The sequence below is a fragment of the Tachyglossus aculeatus genome, chromosome 4, assembly GCF_015852505.1.
Source record: "Tachyglossus aculeatus isolate mTacAcu1 chromosome 4, mTacAcu1.pri, whole genome shotgun sequence".
Lineage (NCBI taxonomy): Eukaryota > Metazoa > Chordata > Mammalia > Monotremata > Tachyglossidae > Tachyglossus > Tachyglossus aculeatus.
In genome coordinates, this window is record NC_052069.1 from 26,210,146 (window position 1) to 26,229,805 (window position 19,660).

The following is a 19,660-nucleotide window of genomic DNA, read 5'->3' on the forward strand; positions in this document are numbered from 1 at the left end:
AAGCTTTCTTTGACATGCTTCTGTTTAAAAAAAAACGGGAAACTGCAATCTTGGTGGGAGTGGGCATAGGTGACTCACTGGATTTACTTCTAGAATCAGGTACATTTCTTCTGTTGTTTTTTAACAGAAGAGCACAGTCTTCTAGACTGTGAGCCTACTGTTGGGTAGGGACTGTCTCTATATGTTGCCAACTTGTACTTCCCAAGCGCTTAGTACAGTGCTCTGCACACAGTAAGCGCTCAATAAATATGATTGATTGATTGATTGATTGATTTTAAGTAGTGGAGGAAGTTCATCGAATTTTCCAAATAAGAAAAATTCCAGAGAGGGGAAAAAGAGACAGTCCTTCTCCCCTCCTATCTCTAAGAATTGCTATATTTTAGTTTCCAGAGCCACAGGGAAATTGTGTTTAAAGCAACTTCCCTGAAATAGCTTGGTGATGCAGGAGTTAGCTTCATTGGCCTGTCAGGCTCTAGAAGACGCTAAAGGGGTCGGAGGGGACCGGAAAATAGGGACAGTGTGGCCTAAAGGAAAAGCCTCAGGCTGGGGGTCAAAGGACCTAGGTTCTAACAACCCCAGCTCCGCCGTTTAACTGCTGTATGACCCTGGGCAAGTCACTTAACTTCTTTGTGCCTCAGTTTGATCATCTGTAAAATAAGGCTAAATCCTACTCCTTCCTACTTAGACTGCGAGCTCCTTATGGGTCAGGAACTGTGTCCAGCCTGATTATCTTGTACCTACCCCAGGGTTTAGAACAGCACTTGGTACGCCTTGTCTTGTCTTATGCTTGTAGAGTCATCGCCGACCCACAGCGACTCCAGGGACACAACTCTCCCAGAAACGCCCTGCTCCCCACCTGCAATTGTTCTGCTAGTGGATCCATAGAGTTTTCTTGGTAAAAATCCAGAAGTTTGCCATTGCCTCCTTCCACGCAGGAAACCTGAGTCTCCACCCTCGACTCTCTCCCCTGATGCTGCTGCCCTTCACAGGTGAGTTTTGACTTGTAGCAGATTGCCTTCCAATCAATCAATCAATCAATCAATCGTATTTATTGAGCGCTTACTATGTGCAGAGCACTGTACTAAGCGCTTGGGAAGTACAAATTGGCATCACATAGAGACAGTCCCTACCCAACAGTGGGCTCACAGTCTAAAAGGGGGAGACAGAGAACAGAACCAAACATACCAACAAAATAAAATAAGTAGGATAGAAATGTACAAGTAAAATAAATAAATAAATAGATAAATAGAGTAATAAATATGTACAACCATATATACATATATACAGGTGCTGTGGGGAAGGGAAGGAGGTAACCACTGCCCAAGCTAGGAATGGAATGGGTCGGCCTCTGCTTGACTCTCCCTCCCATAGCCAAGACTGGTAGAGCACTGGAAAGTCTTCAAGTGCAACCCTGAGTGGGGGTTCTTGGCACATAGTAAGAGCTTTTTAAATAGCATAATTATTATTAAGATCACATGATGACCAAGGTGCCTCCGTCCCTGACAACAGGGAGCCTTTCCTGAAAAAGTGGCATCAGATTTTAACCAGTGAGTGTTTTGCTGGGGGAATCGCAGAACGAACCTCTCCTCCCCGAGTACCTTTGAACTGCTAGATTTTCACTGTTAATACTTTAATTGTTGAATTTCGCTCTGCTGAAATTGAACCGTTTTCATTGTATTTGTTTTCTAATTCTTTTGGGCTACGGGTCTGTCCTCTTTCACTAAGATTATGGGCCCCTCGTGAGCCAGGAATCATCTTAATTAACTTTCTTGTAATTGCCCTAGAGCTCGATACAGTTCTTTGCATAGCATAAGCACGTGATCCATTTCAGTATTGATAATAATGACAGTGCCTGAGGGGTGCAGGGGAGAAGTGGGTGAGTAGGGAATTAGGGGAGTGCAGGTAACACTGACAGCAGCTCTGTCTTCAAGTGCCCATGGCAACTCTCGGATGGTATCAAGAGAATGCAATGTCAGTGGCATTTTTTGAGGACCTACTGCCTGAAAAGCAAAGTATTATAGAGCCAGTCCTGGCCACAGGAGTGGAGAAATCAGCTGATAGCCATTGGGAAGCAAAATAGCGCAGCATACCTTTCCCTGGAATACATGCAAGGGTTTAGCAAATGCTTGTTCTAGGTTTTACCTGCTAAAATCAAGTAATAAAAGAATCCTTCTGGATGGAAAATGTTCATATTTACTGAGCACCTACAGTGTGCAGAGCACTGTACTAAGCACTTGGTAAAGTACAATACAGCAATAAAGAATGACAATCCCTGCCCACAATGAGCGCACTGTCTAGAACGGGGGAAATGTTGAATTCTAATTTTCCAGAGTCATCACTACATACAAATACACAGTTTTTTACTACTTAAATTTTGCTTTCTGACCCTCCTTCCAAAGGTGTGAAGTTCAATTAATAACGCATTAGCAAAATAAGGGGATACTTTTATTGGTGAAATTTTGCCATAATTTTTCAGGAGAACAAAACTGGGCAAAGGAATGGGAACTTTCATGATCTCTGGAAAAATCATTCCTTAACATCTATCTCCTTTGACTAAAAAGGTTACTCAAATTTTAGCAAAACATAAAACTGAAAATATTGACGCTGTTTTTTCAAGCATTTCAGAGAAACGCATAGCTACAGCCTTGCCAAGTTTTAGAGAGTGTTTTGACGATGATGAAAATAGTATTTGGTATATGTCAAGCACTGTACTAAATGCTGGGGTAGATATGAGATAATCTAGTTGGACACAGGGCCTGTCCCACAGGGACCCACAGTCTAAGTAGAAGGAAGAACAGGTATTTAAACCCCATTTTGCCAGATGAATAAACAAAGAAGTCAAGTGACTTGCCCAAGGTCATACTGCAGGCAAGTGGCAGAGCCAGGGTTAGACCCCAGTTCTCTAAAACCTGGGCCCACTAGGCCTCCCTGCTTCCCACCTGCTCTTTTTTTTAAATAGCATCTATTAAGCACTTACTATATGCAAAGCACTGTTCTAAGCACTGGGGAGGCTACAAGGTGATCAGGTTGTCCCACATGGGGCTCACAGTCTTAATCCCCATTTTACAGATGAGGGAACTGAGGCACAGAGAAGTTAAGTGACTTGCTCAAAGTCACACAACTGACAAGTGGTGGAGCCGGCATTTGAACTCATGACCTGTGACTCCAAAGACCGGGCTCTTTCCACTGAGCCACGCTGCTCTTCTTACCTCTTAAGACTGTGAGCCCAATATCTCATAATATCTGACCCGACTACCTTTTATCTGCAGCGCTGTACTTATCATTTATTAAATGCTAAATAAATACCATTTCTAGCTAACTATAACAGGTCAAGGAGGGTACCACATTTTTGAGGGAAATCGGTGCAACTACTCCACAATCACTTCTTTTACAGTTGAATTAAGGAGGATATCATGTTTCTAATTTCAGATGCAAAACTATCACTTTGGGGTGGGGAATTGGGGAGAACCACGTTGTTGCCTTTGAAATTTTAACCTTTAAACTCTCCAGATCACATTTTTCACATTTTAAGGATTCTTTCCATCCCTACAGACAACTATAATTATTAGAATTCACAAGCACCTTAAAGTATCTCTGGAACTTACAGTCCCTAAGGGCAAAGTTAATATTTGCAGACTATCTTTAACTAATGGTGCACCTCAGTCTTTTTAAACTGCATTTGCGTTTCATCTTTAAACGATATTACTGAATTCTGCCTCAGGAAAAAAAAAAATGAATAGGAAGATTATGGGTCCATTTTCGCTGAAATAGGCTCGATTTACCTATTCCTTCCTCACTAGTGTTGGTAGGAGTTTTGTTTGTAACTCCCTGAACATTCCAATAATAATAACTGTGGTGTTTGTAAAATGCTTACTATGTGGCTAAGCAATGTACTAAATCCTGGAGTAGATACAAGATAATCAGGCCTTACATGGGGCTGCCAGTCTCAGTAGGGGGGGAAAACAGGTTATTGGACCCCCATTTTTCAGATGAAGGAATTGAGGCACAGAGAGTGACTTGCCCAAGGTCACAGAGTAGACAAGTGGAAGAGCTGGGATTAGAACCCAGGTCCTCAACTCCCAGGCCTGTGCTCTTTCCGCTAGACTGCTTCTCTGCTGATTAAAAGCCTTACATGGGGCTGCCAGTCTCAGTAGGAGGGAAAGCAGGTTATCGGAACTCCATTTTTCAGATGAAGGAATTGAGGCACAGAGAGTGACTTGCCCAAGGTCACAGAGTAGACAAGTGGAAGAGCTGGGATTAGAACTCCAGGTCCTCAACTCCCAGACCTGTGCTCTTTCCGCTAGACTGCTTCTCTGCTGATTAAAATGGGCTTCCGATTGGCACCTGCGGATATATCAGGTTCACCTTTGTCCAAGATGCCACAACCTTTTGAAAGTCATGCAAACTGGCACTATCTTATTATCTTAGGACAAAGTATAATATTCATTCATTCAATCGTATTTATCGGGCGCTTACTATGCGCAGAGCACTGCAACAAATAGAGCAATCCCTACCCAACAACGGGCTCAGCAGTCTAGAAGGGGGGAGACAGACAACAAAACAAAACAAAACAAGTAGGCAGGCATCAATATCATCAATATAAATAGAGTTATAGATATATACACATCATTAATAAAATAGATAGAATAATTAATCTGTACATATATACACAAGTGCATAGGGAGGGAGTAGGGGTGATGGGGAGGGGAGGAGGAGCAGAGGAGTAGGGTGACTGTACACAGCTGATATTATAGTTGTGGGGTGAGCTCTTTCCCTTTCCCAAGGCACCAGGCAATGGGGCAACATATTGTGGCTCTGCCACTTACCTAGGGTGTGACCTTGAGTAAGTCACTTAACTTTCTGGTGCCTCAGTTACCTGATCTGCAAAATGAGGACGAAGACTGTGATCCCCATATGGGAGATGGACTATGTCCAACCTGATTATATCATATAATAATAATAATAATTGTGATAATTGTTAAGCACGTACTATGTGCCAAGCACTTTTCTAAGCACTGAGGTAGATACTAGGTAATCAGGTTGTCCCACATTCATTCAATCGTATTTATTGAGTGCTTACTGTGTGCAGAGCACTGTACTAAGCACTTGGGAAGTACAAGTTGGCAACATACAGAGACGGTCCCTACCCAACAGCGGGCATGGGGCTCACAATCTTAATCCCCATTTTACAGGCGAGGTAACTGAGGCACAGAGAAGTTAAGTGGCTTGCCCAAGGTCACACAGCAGACAAGTGGCAGATCTGGGATTAGAATTAACATCCTCTGACTCCCAAGTCCGTGCTCTTTCCACTAAGCCATGCTGCTTCTAGGGCTTAGTACAGTGCCCGGCTCATAGTAAGCACTTACCAAATACGATGAAAACAAAGTGGGAAGAAAGAAAAAGCAAAGAGAACTGAGGGGTGAAAGTTTCCCAATATACATGACAATGAAATGTCAGGATGTCCTGATCCCATACCAAACTCTAGAAGGCTCTGCCTCAATTACTGGATAATAATAATAATAATAATCGTATTTGTTAAACGCTTACTAGGTGTCGAGCACTTTTCTAAGCACTTGGCTAGATACACGTTAATTAGGTTGGACACAGTCCCTGTCCAGCATTCATTCATTCATTCAATCGTATTTATTGAGTGCTTACTGTGTGCAGAGCACTGTACTAAGCGCTTGGGAAGTACAAATTGGCAACATACAGAGGCAGTCCCTACCCAACAGTGGGCTCACAGTCTAGAAGAGGAAGACAGAGAACAAACCAAAACATATTACCAAAATAAAATAAATAGAATAGTAAATATGTACAAGTAAAATAAATAGAGTAAAAAATCTGTACAAACATCTATACAGGTGCTGTGGGGAGGGGAAGGAGGTAGGGCGGGGGGGATGGGGAGGGGGAGAGGAAGGAGGGGGCTCAGTCAGGGAAGGCCTCCCAGACTCCCAGACATGGGGCTCACACTTGCAGCGTGGCTCAGTGGAAAGAGCCCGGGCTTTGGAGTCAGAGGTCATGGGTTCAAATCTCAACTCTGCCAATTGTCATCTGTGTGACTTTGGGCAAGTCACTTCGCTTCTCTGGTCCTCAGTTCCCTCATCTGTAAAATCGGGATTAAGACTGTGGACCCCCCCGTGGGACAACTTGATCACCTTGTAACCTCCCTAGTGCTTAGAACAGTGCTTTGCACATAGTAGCGCTTAATAAATGCCATCATTATTTAAAGATGAGGTAACTGAGGCACAGAGAAGTTAAGTGATTTGCCGAAGGTCACCCAGTAGACAAGTGGCAGAGCTGAAGTGAGAACCGACATCCCTCTTACTCCCAGGCCCACGTTCTACCCATGTTCTAGAGAAGCAGCGTGGCTCAGTGGAAAGAGCCTGGGCTTTGGAGTCAGAGGTCATGGGTTCGAATCCTGGCTCCACCACATGTCTGCTGTGTGACCTTGGGCAAGTCACTTAACTTCTCTGAGCCTGTTACCTCATCTGTAAATGGGGATTGACTGTGAGCCCCACGTGCGACAACCTGATCATGTTATATCCCCCCAGCGCATACAACAGTGCTTTGCACATAGTAAGCACTTAACAAATGCCATCATTATTATTATAAGGGAAGCAGCGTGGCTCAGTGGAAAGAGCACGGGCACTGGAGTCAAAGGTCATGGGTTCGAAACCCAGCTCCGCCACATGTCTGCTGTGTGACCTTGGGCAAGTCACTTAACTTCTCTGAGCCTCAGTTCCTTCATCTGTAAAATGGGGATTAAGACTGTGAGCCCCACGTGGGACAACCTGATTACCTTGTAACCTCCCCAGGGCTTAGAACAGTGTTTTGCACATAGTAAGCGCTTAATAAATCCCATTATTATTATTATTATTATTACCCATTAGACCATGGTGTAAGTGGCTCTTACCAAGATGCTTGTAAAGATTACAGGGAGATGTGAAAAGACATCTGAAAGGTATCTGCAATATCTCTGTCCTCTCCCGACATGCAGAGACAATGCTGACCCAAAAGAAAAACCATCAACCAGCATGGCTCAGTGGAAAGAGCCCGGGCTTTGGAGTCAGAGGACATGGGTTCAAATCCCAGCTCCACCACTTGTCAGCTGTGTGACTTTGGGCAAGTCACTTCACTTCTCTGCACCTCAGTTACCTCAGCTGTGAAATGGGGATTAAGACTGTGAGCCCCCCGTGGGACAACCTGATCACCTTGTAACCTCCCCAGCGCTTAGAACAGTGCTTTGCACATAGTAAATGCTTAATAAATGCTATTAGTATTATTATTATTATCAACCACTACAATATCTTGTTATGTCACCCTGGGATTGCTTTAGAAGTCTTCCACACAAGCCTGGCCCTGCTGACACTTTTTAGTGGTAATTTCTGACAGAGTCATAGGCAGCATGGCCTGGAAGATAAGGGAGCCAGAAGGACCTGAGTTCTAATCCCAGCTCTGCTGCTCGTCTGCCCTGTGACTTTGAGCAAGTCACTTAACTTCTCTGTGCCTCAGTTACCTCATCTGTAAAATGTGAGCTTCTTGTAGGACAGGGACTGTGTTCAACCTGATTAGCTTGTATCTATCTGAGCCTGACACATAGTAAGCTCTTAACAAATGCCATAAAAAAAGCAGAAAGTACTTATGGATTTTCCATATACAGTAAAATAGGTGTACTATTGTAAATTAATTTGGCTCCAAGATCAGATAAGTCAAATAATTTTAGGTCACCAAGTATGTCAACCTCTGCACTAAAGGTTTTAGCATCCACTAATTTCTGCTTCATTTTTTTTTCCATCAAACCATCACACAGCATGGAGCAATATCAAATAGCAAGTAACTAACCGGTAGTTAGCAGTGCTGAATGCAAGCTTAAACTAGCAATATGTGGATTCTCTTCTGAAGTGATTTTTTCACACTAGTGGGAGAACCAAGCTTCACAGAAACGTGGGTGTGCCGAAGCGTGAAACTCTTTGGCAGGTTGGTGTATGCTGAGCTGCGAGGCTCACAGGAGATTAGGGAGGCTGGCCCTGCCTGCGGGAACCCCAAGGGAGAGGTAGGTCAGTTTAGCTTCCAATTAGGAGACTGTCTTGGGGCTGGGAAAATGACAAAGAGGAAGGGACTGAAATTCCTCAGTTCTGGGAGGGCATGTGTGCGTAATTGTTATGATTATGATTTCAAAATGAGCTTCTTTGTGCAGAAAATGGCTTTAAGACCTTATTATGGTTTGGGAGCAATGGAATGAGAAGCAGCGTGGCTCAGTGGAAAGAGCCTGGGCTTTGGTGTAAGAGGTCATGGGTTCAAATCCCGCTCCGCCAGTTGCCAGCTGCGTGACTTTGGGCAAGTCACTTCACTTCTCTGTGCCTCAGTTACCTCATCTGTAAAATGGGGATTAAGACTGTGAGCCCCCTGTGGGGCAACCTGATCACCTTGTAACCTCCCCAGCGCTTAGAACAGTGCTTTGCACATAATAAGCGCTTTATAAATGCCATCGTCATCATCATCATGTTTAACTACTTGGGTTTTTGTCTTGAATTAATGTATGTAAAGTAGCTCAGAAGAATCCCATATCAACTATTATGAAAAATTTCCCATGATTCCATACAGTATATTTCTGCACTCTAGTCAACTCTATATCCAGGTTGGTTAAAAAGTCAAAGGAATACATAAAGTAATATTAAAACAATTGTTCTACTTAAAGGAACATGGTATATAGAAGGGAAGACTTTGAGCTGAAAGGATAGTTGCGTCTACCTGACAATTATTTCAGTGGTGTGGTATTGCAATATTCATTCAATCATATTTATTGAGCACTTAGACTCCAGTTTCCCCCTCTAGCCTGGGAGTTCCTTTCTTTAATGGCATTTGTTAAATATTTACTATGTTCCTGGTACTGTACTAAGCACTGCAGTACAAATAAGTCCAAGACTGAGCTCCTTATCTTCCCTCCCAAACCCTGTCCTCTCCCTGACTTTCCCATTACTATAGATGGCACTACCATCCTTCCCATCTCACAAGCCCGCAACCTTGGTGTCATCCTTGACTCTACTCTCTCATTCACCACACACATCCAATCCATCACCAAAACCTGCCAGTCTCACCTCCACAACATCGCCAAGATCCGCCCTTTCCTCTCCATCCAAACCGCTACCTTGCTGGTTCAATCTCTCATCCTATCCCGACTGGATTACTCCATCAGCCTCCTTTCTGATCTCCCATCCTCATCTCTCACCGCTTCAGTCTATACTTCACTCGACTTCCCAAGTGCTTAGTACAGTACCCTGCACACAATAAGCACTCAATAAATATGATTGGATGAATGAATGAATGCCCGGATTATCTTTCTACAGAAACGCTCTGGACATGTCACTCCCCTCCTCAAAAATCTCCAGTGGCTGCCTGTCAACCTATGCATCAAGCAAAAACTCCTCACTCTTGGCTTCAAGGCTGTCCATCCCCTCGCCCCCTCCTACCTCACCTCCCTCCTCTCCTTCTCCAGCCCAGCCCGCACCCTCCGCTCCTCTGCCGCTAATCTCCTCACCGTGCCTTGTTCTCGCCTGTCCCGCCGTCGACCCTCGGCCCATGTCCTCCCCTTGGCCTGGAATGCCCTCCCTCCACACATCCACCAAACTAGCTCTCTTCCTCCCTTCATAGCCCTACTGAGAGCTCACCTCCTCCAGGAGGCCTTCCCACACTGAGCCCTCCCTTTTTTCCTCTCCTGGCCCTCCTCCCCTCCTCATCGCCCCCTCCATCCCTCTACCCTACGCTTTTCCCCTCTCCACAGCACTTGTGTATATTTGTACATATTTATTACTCTATTTATTTTATGAATGATGTGTATATAGTTATAATTCTGTTTATTCTGACAGTATTGATATCTGTCTACTTGTTCTGTGTTGTTGTCTGTCTCCCTTTTCTAGACTGTGAGTCCATTGTTGGGTAGGAACCGTCTCTACATGTTGCCGATTTGTACTTCCCAAGCGCTTAGTACAGTGCTCTGCACACAGTAAGTGCTCAATAAATGCAAATGAATTAATGAATGAATGAATGAATGAATGAATGAAACAAAGTAATCGGGTTGGACATGGTCCATGTACCACGTGGGGTTCACAGTCTTAATCCCCACTTTACAAATAAGGTAACCGAGTCCCAAAGGTGTTAAGTGATTTGCCCAAGGTCACACAGCAGCCAAGTCAAGGAACTGGGATTAGAACCCAGGTCCTTCTGACTCCCAAACCCGTGCTCTAATGATAATAATAATAATAATAATAACTATTATTATTATTATTATTATTATGGTATTTATTAAGTGCTGACTCTTTGCCAGGCACTTTTCTAATCTCTGGGGTAGATACAAGATAATCAAGTTGGACACAGTCCACATCCCACATGGGGCTCACAGTCTTAATCTCCATTTTACAGACGAGGTTACTGAGGCACAGCGAAGTTAAGTGACCTGCCCAAGGTCACAGAGCTAAGTGGCAGAGCCAATATTGGAACCCAGATCCTTCTGACTCCCGGGCCTAAATTCTATCTAATAGGCCAAGCTCAATTATCGTGATTAAAATGCAACTTCAAGTCCATAAGAACACTTAACAGGCTGAAACATTTTCATTAGTTTTTTTTTCATACTACCAATATCAGAATGATGATTCAGGAGCCTGACCAATAAAAGTCCCAAATATCTTAGTCTGTAGACATCTTAGTTGTTTAGAACCTGATATCTTTTAGGCCCGATCACTTCTTTCAAAATAAGAAATATGTCTAATTGACTGAGGCATATACATGGTCTATTGGGCGAGTTTTGGACTGGGAGTCTACCAGTTGTTGGCTGAATGACCTTCTGTGAGGAACAACTACGTGCCTCAATTTTCCCATCTGTAAAATGGGGATAAATTACCCATCCTCTTTTCCTCTTAGACTGTAAACCCTGTGTAGGACATGGATTATGTCCAGGTAGGTTACCTTGTATCTATCCCAGTACTTAGTGCAATATTTGATACATAGCAGGTGCTTAATAAATGCCATTATTTTTATCATCACAATATGTTTATTGGCATATCTGAAAAAAACTGACTTTCCAATGTTCTTATTGATGGTATGTTATACATTATACATTATAATTAGAATGTTATCACTTTAACGCAACACTCAATAACAGGGAAGTCTATTCAATTGATTCCACGTAACCATACCTTCAAAATAAAAACTTGACAGAGGTAAATATGCACGCTTACCTTTCTCCGTACAGGGCATAGATCAAGAAAAAGATGACGGCTAAAAGTTTTGTATTTGTCAGGAAGATGCCAGTCTTGGATTATTTCTTCGTCAGAAATTACATAATGATCCAGGACTTTGAGAGACTGTACACAGTTGACAATAAAGTGTCGGTATGCTCTCTCTAAGCTCACAGGAGTGTCGAACATCGTGAGGGTGATGAGATTAGGACAGCTAGAGAGTGAAGACACAGTCTTTAGACTTCCAAACCCATTATTGTGAAGATAGAGCAGTTTTAATTTCTTCAGCCTAGTCCAAAATTTGGAACCTGGTAGACTCTGCATCTGAAATGATATTGAAAATCATTCTCATGCGTTATTTCGTTTGAGCCCCTTCCTTCCTCTCCCCCTCGTTCCCTTCTCCATCCCCCCCCCCCCGATTGACCTCCTTCCCTTCCCCACAGCACCTGTATATATGTATATATGTTTGCACATATTTATTACTGTATTTTTTAATTTATTTTACTTGTACATATCTATTCTATTAATTTTATTTTGTTAGTATGTTTGGTTTTGTTCTCTGTCTCCCCCTTCTAGACTGTGAGCCCACTGTTGGGTAGGGACTGTCTCTATATGTTGCCAACTTGTACTTCCCAAGCGCTTAGTACAGTGCTCTGCACTCAGTAAGCGCTCAATAAATACGATTGATTGACTGATTGATTGATTGAGACCCATTCATTACCAGATTTTTAGACTGTGAGCCCACTGTTGGGTAGGGACTGTCTCTATATGTTGCCAACTTGTACTTCCCAAGCTCTTAGTACAGTGCTCTGCACACAGTAAGCGCTCAATAAAGACGATTGATGATGATGATGATGATTTCTTTCAAAAGAGGAGATCTGTCACTATGGGATGTGGGTTGCAGAGCATGGCTTAAATCGATTAGAAGGGGGAAAAATACTCAGAACCCTCTGGAGTTCTGCTGGGTACCATTTGTCTGCTCACACAGTATAGATGGTAAGCTCCCGGAAGGGAGGAACTCTATTGTACTCTTCCAAGCTCAATTGTGCAGTCAATCAATCTCAATCCATCCATCATATTTATTGAGCACTTACACGCAGTGCAGAACGCTGATATAACAATAGAACAGAGTTGGTACATGTGTTCCCTGCCCACAGTGAGCCCGTTGCTGGGTAGGGACCATCTCTATATGTTGCCAATTTGTACTTCTCTAATTTGTACTTAGAGAAGCAGCATGGCTCAGTAGAAAGAGCCCGGGCTTTGGAGTCAGAGGTCATGGGTTCAAATCCCGGCTCCGCCAATTGTCAGCTGTGTGACTTTGGGCAAGTCACTTCACTTCTCTGGGCCTCAGTTACCTCATCTGTAAAATGGGGATGAAGACTGTGAGCCCCCCATGGGACAACCTGATCATCTCGTAACCTCTCCAGTGCTTAGAACAGTGCTTTGCACATAGTAAGTGCTTAATAAATGCCATTATTATTATTATTATAGTAAATGCCATTATGTGTGTACTTCCCAAGCACTTAGTACAGTGCTATGCACACAGTAAGCACTCAATAAATATGATTGAATGAGTTAAGTACAGTGCCCTACATACTACTGGGGTTCAATAAATACTGTTGATTGATTAAGGGATTGATTTGGACTCTGTGGGTTACTTAGGGATTTATTTGTTGTGATTTTTTAAATGGAATTTGTAAAGCACTTACTCTGTGCCAGGCACTGTACTAAGCGCTGGGGTGGTCACAAGCTGATCACGTTGGACTTAATCCCTGTCCCACATGGGGCTCAGAGTCTTAACGTCCATTTTCCAGGTGAGGTAACTGAGGTCACACAGCTGACAAGCGGTGGAAGCAGGATTAGAACCCAGGCCCTTATGACTCCCAAGCCCATGCTCCATCCATTAGGTCACGCTGCTTCTTCCCGTTATTACTACTTTTCTCCCCAAGTTTTTTCTTCCTAGCTACAGGTTAAGTAGACTCACTGACTTGAGGGGGTTTGGCGTCAAAGGGAAGAGGGGTATGAAGTCCAGAGAAAAATCTGCGGTTATTGTTGTCCTTCAATTGTCCAGAGAAGCAGCGTGGCTCAATGGAAAGAGCACGGGTTTGGGAGTCTGAGGTCGTGGGTCCTAATCCTGGATCCACCACTTGTCCGCTGTGTGACTTTGGGAAAGTCACTCAACTTCTCTATGTGTCTCAGTTACCTCATCTGTAAAATGGGGATTAAGACTGAGTGCCGCAGGTGGGACAACCTGATTATCTTGTATTCCCCTGCCCCCAGTGCTTAGAACAGTGCTTGGCACGTAGTAAGTGCTTAGCAAATACCAACATCATCATCATCAGCACAGGGCAAATAGAGTAGCAAAATGATGGTGAAGAGAGAAGAATCGGGCCAGTGAAGCTCATTGACTATTCTATTTATTTAATTTTGTTAATATGTTTTGTTTTGTTGTCTGACTCCCCCTTCTAGACTGTGAGCCCACTGTTGGTTAGGGACCGTCTCTATATGTTGCCAACTTGTACTTCCCAAGCGCTTAGTACAGTGCTCTGCACACAGTAAGCACTCAATAAATATGATCGAATGAATGAATGAATGAATTGACTATATTTAAATGCAGGTCATTTGGGGGAGGTGGATATTTTGGTTTTTGGGGGGGGTTGTGGCAGTTGTTAAATACTTACAATGTGTCAACCACTGGGGTAGATACAAGCTTTTCAGTTCGGACACAGTCCTTCTCTTATATGGGGTTCATAGTCTAAATTGGAGTGAGGATTTAATTCCCATTTTACAGATGAGGTAATTGAGGCATAGAGAAGTGAAGTGACTTGCTCAAGGTCACACAGCAACCACTGGCAGTGTTGGAATTAGCACCCAAGTCCTTTGACTTCCAGACTTGTGCTTTTTCCTCTAGGAGCCCCCCATGGGACAACCTGATCACCTTGTAACCTCCCCAGAGCTTAGAACAGTGCTTTGCACATAGTAAGCGCTTAATAAATGCCATCATTATTATTATTATTATTAGGCCACGCTGTTCTACTCTTCAATGATCACTGAGATTACCACCACTACTACCGCAAGATTCAAACAGCCATGACCCTAGATTGTAAAGTCTTCAAGGACACAGTATTATGCCTACTCATCCAATTTTTACTCTCCCAAAAGTTGAATATAATCTTCTGTAACAGAGGGCACCCAATAAATGCTACTGACTGATCCAGCATTCTGAGGGAAAATTAATGCAAATAATAGTGTATCTTTTCAATAATTTGAAATTTCTCACCAACATGTAATGAGGGCATTTCTGTTATTCCTTAAACAATGTGAAAATGAAGGATTGCATACTCATTCATTCATTCAATCGTATTTATTGAGCGCTTACTGTGTGCAGAGCACTGTACTAAGCGCTTGGGAAGTACAAGTTGGCAGCATATGGAGACGGTCCCTACCCAACAGTGGGCTCACAGTCTAAAAGATATAATGTCTTCAGTTGAAAAACAGGCAGCTACTTCTAAGATTGCATATTCATTCATTCACTCAATCATTCATTGAGCGCTTACTGTGTGCAGAGCACTGTACTAAGCGCTTGGGAAGTACAAGTCGGCAACATATAGAGACGGTCCCTACCCAACAACGGGCTCACATCTGTTTCCATACAATTAGCAAAGTTTCCAAACACAGCTCTTTTCAAGGAGAATGTTTCAGTAACCTAGAAAAACTTCCCTCTTTCCATTTCAAAAATCTAATATATATATATATATATATATATATATATATATATATATATATATACACATACATATATAGGTCTAATATATATAGGTCTAATATATATATAATATGTAATATAATATATATATAGGTAGGGACCGTCTCTATATGTTGCCAGTTTTACTTCCCAAGTGCTTAGTACAGTGCTCTGCACACAGTAAGTGCTCAATAAATACAATTGAATGAATATATATATATACATATATATATACATACACACATGTATATATTAGATATACATATCTGATACCTATACATATATCTATATCTATAATATATATATATATATATCTAATACCTATACATATATCTTTATCATCTATATCTATATATAGATATATATATCTATATACCTATATATAGAATCTATACATCTATATATAGATATAGATATAGATATATATTGTCAGGGTACCTATGACGATGAGGCCAAAAGCCATCATCCCAGAAAATAAATTTAACTGATACAAATCAAGGAAAAAAAGGCTATTCCTAAAGGTACTCGTGATGACATTTGGAAAATTATTTTATCTTTTTATCTTTTTATCATGGTGTGTAGTCAGACATGATGACAAGAAAAAGCCCTTAGCACAGACAATTTTAAGGGCTGTTTACGGGAAACAATTTTTGTTTCATTCCTCCTAAAGGAGACACTTACATTGTGGTTTTGAAAAATGATAGATTTGTTTTGAAATATTTTTCCATAAACATATAGACATCATTAATTAATAAAAGACTAAAATGAAATATACATTTATCAATTAATTGATTATTCAAACCATTAGCTTTTAGTTTTAGTTTTAACTATTAGTTAAAAACTAATTATATTCAGCTTTTGAAGATTAATTATTGAGGGAAGCAAATTATACCAGCATGTATGTGCATATATAAATATATGGATACATACATGTAAAATTTCATTTAAAAAATATGTATATAAACCTAGTGTTAACCACTCAGAGTCTAAAATAAGAAAACTAAATAGCAATCCCACCTGAAACAAATTTGCTTCTGGAAGAAATATGGCATTGATACAATATGTGTTTAAAGACTAATTTATTCCATCGAGAAATAGGGGGGTTGCAAATTTCTAAGAGACTTATAGTTTACCTGATTTCCATGGAGATCTAGTTTGACCAACTGAAAACAAAATTCAAATGCATCCATGTTTTTAATATAATTGTTGGACAAAATGCAAACTTTGAGTGAGATGCAACATTGCAAATTTTCCACGCTCCTTAAATGCAGGCCACTGAACTTTATGAACAAGAGTTCTTTTAGGTCATTTACTTGGTTTTGATTTATGACTTTTCTGACTGCGTAGTCTTCCGTGAATTTTTCCATGGACTCTATCATTCCTGAGGTTCTGACGCAGATGATCTAAGACAAAAAAAAATCACACAGCAGATCATACTTCTTTCACTTTTAAAAGGAAACCAACTAAACACTTAATAAATATTATAATAATAACTTCAGAATCTCAATATTTATTTTCAGTTGTTCATTACTGGCTCAATATATAAAACGACATACATCTGAAGGGAAAGTAGCAATCTAAATTCGATGTTATTTCACAACATTCAATATGTTGTTAAGGAATAGTCATAGTGAGGAATATTGCCAGTATAATTTAAATAAGAATACAATACAAAATTTAATCCCAAAGCATCTAAAGCTGCGGGCCTAGTAGAATGAGCAGGGTTCTGGGAGTTAGAGGACCTGGGTTCAAATTCCAGCTCTCATTCATTCATTCATTCATTCATTCAGTTGTATTTATTGAGCGCTTACTGTGTGCAGAGCACTGTACTAAGCGCTTGGAAAGTACAAGTTGGCAACATATAGAGGTGGTCCCTACCCAACAGCGGGCTCATAGTCTAGAACGGGGAGACAGACAACAAAACAAAACATACTAGCAAAATAAAATAAATAGAATAAATATGTACAAGTAAAATAAATAGAGTAATAAATCTGTACAAACATATATACATATATACAGGTGTTGTGGGGAGGGGAAGGAGGTAAGGGGAGGGGATGGGGAGGGAGTTCTCATGTGTCTGCTATGTGACCTTGGTTACAGTGTGTGACCTTGGGCAAGTCACCTAATATCTCTGTGCCTCAGTTTCCTCATCTGTAAAATGGGGATTAAATCCTACTCCTTCCTACTCAGACCGTAAACTCCATGTGGGACAGGAATGTGTCCAACCTGATTGATAAACTTGTAAATACCCCAGGTCTTGGAACAGTGCCTGGCCTATAGTAAGTGCTGAACAAGTACTATCATCACTACTATTATTATTGTTATTATCATCATCTGAAAAAAAAATGACATACGGCAAGTCCTCATGAATTAGGGAGTTCAGATTTGGAGTAATTGGGCTGCACAAAAAAACCAGCCACATAAACGTCCATCCAGGCAGGGAGAGAGGCAGTCCCAAAGCAAGGGAGAGGCGTGATGGTGGAGAAAGGGATAATGTCTGATGCAGGTACAGTAGCAAATTGGAGGAAAGCAGAGGAGAGGGCATGGATGGAAAGAAAGTCAATCAGAGCACCTCACTGGAATCTTGTACCTTTAATCAATCCAGAACCCTACTCTCCTCCCATGCTCCCTTGGAAGGAAGTGAAGAGTTAGGGTAAGGGGAGTGAGAGGGAATAAATGGAAAACTAGAATGGGAAGGAAAAAGAGAGAGACAGAGAGAGATACAGAGAGAGAGAAATAATTTAAATGTAACATACTTCAATAACTGTCTCCCCATGTAGATTGTAAAATCTTTGTGGGCAAGGACCACATCTACCAACTCTATCACATTATTCTTTTCCAAGCACTTAGTACAGTGCTCTGCACAGAGTGAGTGCTCGATAAATTTTATTAATTGATTGAAGTGAATGAGAATTAATCGAAATGCACCTCAACCAACTAACTACACCTTGGATCACCGACGCCTATCGACAGTTTTTGATGACAGAAGAGAGATTTCATTACTGGTTCAATATATAAAATGATATACCTATCCATGGAGACAGAAGATATCTCATTAAAAATAGGCACCACTGCACCCATCAGTTAATTAATGGACTTTACTTAGTACCTAATGAAGGCTTGACACTGGACTAAGCTCTTGGGAAAATTTTGTTGAGTTGTTCTTCAGTTTAGATGTGGCATTGCTGAAGGAGGGACTGAATGAGTGCATAGTAAGCATTTAACAAATACCATCATTATTATGAAATCTACATCTCCAGCCCTGATCTCTCTCCCTCTCTGCAGTCTCGCATTTTCTCTTGCCTTTGAGACATCTCTACTTGGATGTCCTCCCACCAGCTCAAGCTTAACACGTCCAAAACTGAACTACTTGTCTTCAAACCCTATTCTCCCCCTGACTTTCCCATCACTTTTGACGGCACCACCATACTTCCTGTCTCACAAGCTTGTAACCTTGGCGTTATCCTTGACTCCTCTCACGCAGTCCACACTTCATCCTGCTGCCCGAATCATTTTTGCCCTTCCCTTGAGTTTTATACATATATAAAAGTATATGTATATATATATTTGAAATGGCATTTAAGTGCTTACTATGCGTCAGGCACTGTACTAAGCTCGGAGGGTAGATACAAGCTAGTCAGGTTGGACACAGTCCTTGTCCCCCATAGGACTCACTCTTAATCTCCATTTTACAGATGAGGTAACTGAGGCACAGAAAAGTTAAGTGACTTGCCCAAGGTCACCCAGTAGACAAATGGCAGAGCCAGAATTAGAACCCAGGTCCTTCTGAGGCCCAGACCCATGCTCTATCCACTAGGATATGCAGCTTCTATATTTGCCCCTTTGTGGCAGGGTCACACCCTGGAACCATTACCACTTCCCTTTATTCATCACCCCTTTTCAGCTCCACAGCACTTATTAATAATAATAATAATAATAATGGTATTTGTTAAGCACTTACTCTGTACCAAGCACTGTTCTACACTATGGGGGAAATACAAGGTAATCAGGTTGCCCCACATGGGGCTCACAGCCTTCATCCCCAGTTTACAGATGAGGCACCTGAGGCACAGAGAAGTTAAATGACTTGCCCAAAGTCACACAGCCGACAAGTGACGGAGCCGGGATTAGAACCCATGACCTCTGACTCCCAAACCCGTGGTTTTTCCACTGAGCCGCGCTGCTTCTCTACGGACATGTAACAGACACTTACAGACCTATCTGTAATTTATTCATTTATGTGAATGTTTGTCTGCCCCTCTAGACTGTAAGCTCAGTTGTCGGCAGGGAATGTGTCTGTTCATTGTTGCATTGCACTCTTCCAAGTGCTTAGTATGGTACTCTGCACACAGTAAACGCTCAATAAATATGATTGAATGAACTTCACTGTGGATGAACACACCCTGTCACAAACCCAGGTTATGCTGGACAAAGTTTTTGGGGCCATGTAGAAGTTTTTTCAAACCCCATCTGTAGCAGGAGTGATTCTCTTTCACGTGTAAGGGCACACATGAAATTCTACTATTTTCTTTTTTGCAGGACTGTCCAGAGATATTGCTGAGCTGTAAACCTGGTATTTAGCACTCTGTCTCTGATAGTGGGGCCGGAGGGCATTTCAAAAGGCTTTCAGTGGAATGATTGAGGACTGGGAACAAATCAGTTCAAGTGTTTTAAAAGCTCC

At 41.8% G+C, this 19,660-nt stretch overlaps 1 protein-coding gene across 2 annotated transcripts in view; it reads right to left on the reverse strand.

The window, feature by feature from the left end:
• LRRIQ3 (leucine rich repeats and IQ motif containing 3) overlaps window positions 1–19,660 on the reverse strand; it is a 141,456-nt gene that overhangs the window by 92,412 nt on the left and 29,384 nt on the right. Inside the window, exons 1-3 of one of the 2 annotated variants that reach the window (XM_038745811.1) lie at window positions 17,927–18,008; window positions 16,113–16,382; window positions 11,235–11,558 (exon numbers count right to left, since the gene is read on the reverse strand). In XM_038745811.1, coding sequence (XP_038601739.1) covers window positions 11,235–11,558; window positions 16,113–16,358 — 570 coding nt within the window. In that variant the 5' untranslated portion in view covers window positions 16,359–16,382; window positions 17,927–18,008. Of the gene's footprint in view, window positions 1–11,234; window positions 11,559–16,112; window positions 16,383–17,926; window positions 18,009–19,660 lie in introns of those variants that run through there. The other variant, XM_038745812.1, reaches the window with a different exon arrangement.